The sequence below is a fragment of the Morone saxatilis genome, unplaced genomic scaffold (genome assembly GCF_004916995.1).
Source record: "Morone saxatilis isolate NCDOM2014 unplaced genomic scaffold, NCSU_SB_2.0 Contig20, whole genome shotgun sequence".
Taxonomy (NCBI): domain Eukaryota; kingdom Metazoa; phylum Chordata; class Actinopteri; family Moronidae; genus Morone; species Morone saxatilis.
Genome location: NW_023339763.1, coordinates 22,872,293 through 22,879,966, shown reverse-complemented (window position 1 = coordinate 22,879,966; position 7,674 = coordinate 22,872,293). Strand labels below are relative to the sequence as shown.

Here is a 7,674-nt window from a genome sequence, read left to right as displayed (position 1 = left end):
GTTACTAATTTTATGGGGGAGTAGCAGAAAGGTAGTTTAACCAAATACGGTTGGCAGGGAGTAATAAGTAGTAGATTTTGAAAAGAGTAATCAGCAATAAATTAAATTTTTTGAGTAACTACCCTAACACTTTCCTATTATTTCATCCAGATCTATACATTTATACATAATAAATATATTGATTATTTCAAGAGATTATGTATTTCACATGAATAAAATAAAGTAAAAAAAATAAATAAACGAGAATTTTCTCTAAGATTAAACAATTTAGCAGATGTAAGGTAAATCCTTGATTCACTTCCATAAAATAACTTTTTTATTCCAGAATTAGCTTATTTTAATTATTATACGTTTGATATGTAGCCCTGGCCCAAATATCTAGAGCTGGCTTTAGTGAATATCTTTAATGCGCTGTGCTTTGGTGACTACAACATGACTACAACCACAGATCATTTGATTCTGCACATGCATACTACAGTACATCTGCTGTGGGCAGAAGACACCACTGCTGCCATCATAGATTGGACAACCCGCCTTCTTCCTGCCAGCGAGCAGAGGTGGAAGTTTTCCTGTTGAGCTGCATCATCAGTAAAGCGGCAGGGACTCCCCGGAGACCTGGTCCCCTGACCCCGCCACCGCTTCACCACTGCGTGTCTCTCCATCAAAGGACCTCTGTTTCACTGAGCATTTCACCAAGTAAACCTCTTTGGCTTCAGCAACCTCAGATCACTTGCCAGTAAATCACGACACTGCCATAGCATTTAAGGCAGGTGCTGCCCTCCCTGTGAACTTTTCCCCTTTAAAAGATGCTAAAAATTTGACGATAAAGGAGAATTCTGTGAAAGCTTTTTTGGATTGCATCGTACAGTGCTGCTACACACTACTGCTGACAGTAGATGGCGCGATGGTAAGTGTGGTTGTCACTGCCTGGCTCTAGAGTGGTTACTACCAACTCCCATTGGCTGCATTCATACATGCAAATATTAGTTTGACAACACATTCCACGTTAAAGGGCTAGTATTTTTGAAGCAAGCTAGCTTTCAGTTTTATTGGTATACTGTAAGTTTGCTCTCATATTGACATCCCACCCACACTGGCTATTTCCTACACCTTCACTGACATCTAGCATTGTCTTTTTCTTCTTAGTGAAAAACTAACACTACAAACTCAGCCACAAATTCAATAGAGAATGTATTTAATTTCCCAACTATTTCCTCACTTAAAGACATTTCCTATTCAACAAAAGTCACAGGGAGGACATTGTGTTTACAGTAAGATGTACAGTGCATTCGCGCACTCGCTTATGCGCTCACTTATGCTCTCTCTCTCTCTCTCTCTCTCTCTCTCTCTCTCTACCACACACGTTACGCTGCTCTATTCCTCATCATCAGTCAAAATGACTTTGTTAAAAAGGAGACTAAACTTAGCAAACTAAACCTACTTCATGTAAAATGCTGCTTCAGACACTTTTACTACTGCACAGATGTGAAAATGCATGTAAATTTAAAATAATTTCTAGTCTAGATCTTGACAAGTTGTTCCTTAATATTCACTTAACTGTACCAGAGAAAGTTAGCCCTGATGATTTATTGTTCGTTTCCAGGTTACATGTTACTTCAATGTTTCTGTGCTTGTAGATCCACATCCACCTGATCTTTAAAAAAATTGTAGCCTACATGCCACATGTGTAAATGTAAAGTTAATATAATAGACTATTTGTTGAAATTGCACTTATTTTCCTTAAGAAAATTCAGGTTGTTCAATAATGCTTTTGTGAACAATCTAAGTTTACTTCAGAATGCTGATCATTTTTCAGAATGTATTTCTATCTTCTTTGCAATAAGAACGGAAGAAAGAACAATTAGGGGTTTGTTGCTGATTTAATGCGTTTAATTATGCTTAAAATATGCCTTAAAAAATCCTTTATCGGTCCGGAGCCTCGTAGTTTTCAAATACATATTTTACTCACAGATTTCATTACTTTACTATATAATGCCACTGAAAATTATTTTTGGACTTGATTTGAGTCAACGACCAAAATTGGAACCTTTAACATTTTGGTAACCGAACTAGCAAGCCGTGTCACTGTGTCGTGGTACGACCGACCTGACTACAACTGAACAAAAAGTGCGGTGGCAAACGAGACACTAAAAGCAAGCGGAGGAGTGACAGACCACAAGGACAGAAAGAGAAAAGAGGCAGAGGAAGCCCCGAGGATCTCAAAAAACTTCTTGGGAGAAGAGAGAGAGAGCAGAGCAAGGCGAAGTCAAACGAACAACGAGCAACACTGAAATAAAAGACAATGTGCACAACAACAAAAGGGGTATCTGTTGCGTCTGTTACCACAGCAACCTGCTGTCTGATTAAACATCCAAATGAATGCTAGAGCTACAAAGTGAAGGCGGGAATATTCTTAGTTTCTGTGAGAGTCTCGTTAGTGTTTACACAGGTGTGATTTTCTTCTTTTACACTCAGGTGTTTGTCTGGTGCTCTTCTCCAGAGACACTATCAGCAGTGACTGTGTGTGTGTGTGTATAATCAGTATTTGGACTTCCTGTTATTCACAGTGAAACCAGGTAAGTCAATTTAACTAAATTGTTGAAACTCATAACTTCGAAAATTTCTGTAAAACAAACTCAGTTTTGTAAGTTAAAAAAAATCCTGATCAAGTAGCTTAAGTAAAGTGGCACCGACTTAATTTTGTCATTCTTATTTGTACCGGTAAAAACAAAAAACCTAGTAAAATAACTTCAAAATTGAGTTTGTGTTACTTAAAATTTTGATGTAATCTGTTTCAATTGTTTTTGTTCAAACTTTTTGCTAATTTTTCCAGTGGACATTAAGTCCATGACACTTAAAATTACTAGAGCTACTTGATTAAGAATGTTTTTAGAATTCATTTAGAATACACAATTGAGTTAGTATATGTCTGATAGTACAGACAAGAGGATGACTATAATGATGATTATTAGTTTTATTGCTGTTAGCAGCAGTGGCATCAGCTAATAAAGATGGTCCCCCTTTTTTTAAGGGCCCACATACACTAAACACACACACACACTTACGTCATACATACAGAATTACAGACAACTGGGATTTTATAGATCAGCTTTTCACAATACTATTTCTTATGCATACTGACATAAAATTAGGTAACATAGATAAACTACTTTAATACTGTAAATAACCCAAATCTGTAAAATATTATATTTTTTGAGTTTTAGAATTTTAATGCAGCAAGTTTAATTATAAAAACAGATATTAACCAAAACTGAAGTAATTTGTAACTGAACAGAAAGATTGTGAGGCTAATGTTAAAACTACTGGAATATTATCAGGGTTCCCACACATCCTGGAAAACATGGACATTTAAAGACTAGTTTTCCAGTCATAGAAACACCTGGAAATTGATTAAAATGATCAATTCTTATTCTGGAAATTTTTATTGCATTTTAGCCCTTCACTCAGATTGGCCTTCATATTTAGTTAGAAACTGGACTGTTGGTAGGAGAACCTGCGCAGTACGACACTTCAAAGCGGGTTTATCAGCCGTGTAACAACTTGCAGCGATCTTCTCAGCGAACTGCAAGCAGTATTCTCATGACAGCCCAATGGAAAAATGTATTGTTGTGGTAAATAAATACACACACAGAAATGTTCATTGTGCATGCAACAAACACTTTCTACTTCTTCTTCTTTTAATTGGCCAATAGGTAAGAAGATGACTTTTCTGTAAAATTCATCATGAAGCTGTATCATTAAACAGAGCAGAAAAACTGTGTTAAAAAGCTGAGGTTAAATGTATCAATACTAGACCTACCGGTGATATTGTTTGTGAGCATTATTTCTTAAAGAGTGGGAACCCTGATTGAATGTTAAAGGCTAATTATATCTCCATATGAGTATTTTCCACATGTAGTAGTAACAGCAATAGGTATCTAAATTGCTTTGTTCCAACAATGTTTTATTGCAGACTGGACCAATGAAGCAGCTCTAAAATTGTGAGGGACAAAGTCGCCCCCACTATACCATGATGGACCCGGTCTTACTGCAGCTGCATGGGCTCCACTACCTATATTCCTACCACTAATCCAATCCAAGGCTTTTGTTTATTGCACTCTGCTGTTTTGTCCACGTCAGCCTGCTAGTGTCTCAGTGAGGTTCTCCTTTAGTTCACCTGAGCTCTAAAGTGCAGCATTCTGATGCATGTGTGAGTGAAAACTTTGTCAGAAAAAGAGTCACACATTTTTTTTCAGAGATTTGCTAAATTATCAATTATTACATTCTGATGCTGACTGTCACTGGAAACATTGTTTTTAAATTTTGGATCCATAGCTTTTATTCCAGTGTGACAGAGTCTATATATTTAAACAGCATAAACAAGTAAAAGTATTGGACTCAGTATTGGTCAAAAGTTTAATCACAATTTTGACCTTGTAGTCACCAACATTTGTTGGTTTAAGCCTATGTCACTATGTTTTGGCATATTCATATTCCCATAGACAACCAGTGAATCATTTCAAAGGCTTGATACAAAAATTCAACATACCTGTGTAATAATATCAGTCCACATACTGTATGCACCATGTACGTATCTGTTTCTCCACCACTGTCTTTCCAGCTTCTAAGTCTAGTATAGTATAAGTATAGTGAACAGTGTGAATAATGGATGCTGATGTTACTTACCGTTGACGGTTAGATGCACCCAGCTGCCATTGTGGAAGGTGTCGTACTGCTGCTCCAGCATAAGCACTTTACACTCATACCAGCCCTGGTCGTCCGAACGCACATTCTCTATCCGTAGGGAGGACTTGCCGTGCAGACTGGCCCGGCCTGGTCGACGAGAGGCGGAGATGAGGTGTCAGCAGAAAGGGACACGGGGAGGTGAGAAGGACGGGTGGATTGAATTTAATGAAGGAAATGAAGGGAGGGAAGGAAGGAACATGTATGAGGGGAATGAATAAAGAGAAGAGAGGAGAGAAACGCCAGATGAATGTTAAAGAGAAAATCAACCTTTGAAGAGTTCAGACATAAATATGCAGGGAGTAAACTGCTGTGTTTTAGCGTAGGTGTCTCGGGGTAACATCACAGTGCATGAGGCCTGTTTCTAAACAGAGTTGCTGCTGCACTGTTAATGTGCAACACAACATCAAAGTAGGACTGCAGTTGGATATGTGTCACTTAAGCCTCAGTGTAGCTGAGATGTCCTCATCTCCATGTGTGTGGCGGTCTATTTTGGAGATGCACTAAGGCAAGGACAGGTCATTACTTCCTTTGAGGAGTGGGAATTGGCCAGCATGACAACAGAGGACCCCCGGGGTTACACAGGGAGTCACAATCCGTCAGAACAGATATCGGCTTTTGACTTGGTGAGCACAGAGTCGGGAATAGCCGCATTTTACTTTTACAGATCAAAAGCTGAAAGAGGGAGGGATTGATGATGTTGCTCCGGGGCAATCTGGCAACTGGTTCATAACAGATGGCAACTGGCAATAAGGGCTAAACAAAGGGCTTTCAGGGAGCACGCGTCGGCTCAAAACGTCAGCATTATCAAAGCCTGGCTATCCCTTATTAATCCCCCCGCTCTGCCCTATCTGCTCCACTTTGTGGGTATTCCTGACTAATTTTGTGTTTGCCTTCCTAAATCCCCTCTGCAGCATGACACACCAGGTAAATATATCGGCTGCACTGGCGGCTGTCTCAGTGAGTTAAGGTAGACAGTCAAAGTGATGTTTGTTCCCTAGCCTGTGTGTGCGAGCATGTGTGTGTCCTGGTTTAGCTATTTATATATCAGATTATATTTGTCCAGCTTCCAACCATGTCTGTCTCCTCTCTTGGCTGACTGGAAGGAATTGAGAATGTTAGTGAGTGTGTGGTATGTATTCAATATACTGTATACTGTGTGTTCTCGCAGTACCTGCCCTTTGATTCCACTTCCATTTCTCTTTGTCTGAGGGTAAACACTCTGTCCAAACAGTACTGGATGTCCTTTTTAGACTTGATGTATTCAAGAATAAAAGGTAATGAACAAGAGATCATGCATGAGTGTGCCTGTATAAACACAGGGTACTACTCTGGCCCTCACTTACTGTATGAAAGCGTAGCGGTTCTTAACTTTTGCTATGCCTGTTGCTATCATGGATAAACCTGTGAATGATTACGCAGAGTGAGATGTGTTTAACAAAATAGAAAAGTAGACTCAATCTTGGCTAAAGATGTGATGTAAAAATGTTCTAGTTGTCTAGACCAGTGATTTCCAACCAGGTGTGCAAATGCCAAGAGGTACATGGAAAGACTGAAGAGAAGCTCATCTAATTTGTGTATATACACATCTATACGTACAAGGCCCCTTTTCCACCAAATTAGTTCTTGTTTTTCAACCGGTTCTGTTCAAGACTCTTGGAATATTGCTGTTATGTAGCAAACCAGTCACACTTCCACCAGTTTTGAGTGCAACCATTAGGCCCTTTCGAGATGTGCCAGGCCTGCGCAGAATGGCGATCGCCACACAGTGCATGCCGGTCAGATTTGTGTTCAACTTGAAAACTCTATAAAACTTCATGGTATTTTATTGCAGCCAATGCCACTCCCCCTGCTGGCCTTTTCATAGATTGCAGGTTTAAGACTCTACCGTGTTGGCTTCACTTCACAGACCCGGAAGCTCCATCCATTATATATACTGTCAATGCTCCCAACACTACTGAGGGATGAGCCAGCCGATTAGAGCAGTGTGTGTTTAATGAGAAGTTGTGTGACATTCACAACAGCTCTATGGGGAAAACAAATAGTACAACTAAATTTTGAGGCTGTTCATATCTGTTCAGACTACATTATTTATTCATATACAAACCATATATCTGGTTTTTATTTACATCCCTAGTTTGAAGCCCTAAAATGAAACAGATTCTTTCTCCATCAGGCAGAGGTCATTGTGAAGAAGTCTTTCATCTTGTTGGGTTACAGCACTCGTACTTGCATTACTTCATTTCTGTACAAAATGAAGACTCTTCCTTGAGAAATAGCTGAGTAATTAATGAAAAGCAGATGTCTGAAATGAAGCAAATAGGCAAGATCAATGGTATTGAAATTCTTACTTTTGAAATCTATATACAGTAAACTGAAATACATGCTACAAACCCTGCTCATACATAGAATATGCCACAACCCTAATAATGATGTATATTATATTTACTACTGGCTGACATGGCCTCCATGCTCTGTGCCCTCTAAGGTCACATCCTACTCAATTATCAGAGACAACAACATCAGTGACATGCTGCTTTCTGCTCGCTCTGTGCAGTGTTCACTGACGCTGGGTACATTTTCACACCTCTGACAGCTAGAAAGTGTTGAGCTATTTTGGAGTATATAAAAACAAGTTTTTCTCTTGTTATGAACATCAGTTAGTTGTCATTTGGCTGACAGCCTTTGCTTGTGATAGAAAACATGTTACCAGGAAGAGGTTTTAAGGAAAGTATACACAGGTTGGACAAAAAGTAGAAGAGTTATCATGGTGGATCTAATATTATTTGCATTGCAACGCATCAGTTATCTGACAGCCACACCAGGGCGCCCAAACTTTGTTTTTTTAGTTTTTGGTATTTTTAACAAATGGAGCGAAGCCTGCGAGCTAGTTCAGGCAGTCAACTCGAGCTGTGCTGCTATACACACATG

The 7,674-nt window shown here is 39.2% G+C and overlaps 1 protein-coding gene across 1 annotated transcript in view; it reads right to left on the bottom strand.

Moving 5' to 3' along the window:
- LOC118332029 (protein turtle homolog B-like) overlaps positions 1–7,674 on the bottom strand; it is a gene marked incomplete in the record, with an annotated part of 123,289 nt that overhangs the window by 78,771 nt on the left and 36,844 nt on the right. Inside the window, 1 exon segment of the mRNA XM_035667158.1 lies at positions 4,687–4,833. Coding sequence (XP_035523051.1) covers positions 4,687–4,833 — 147 coding nt within the window.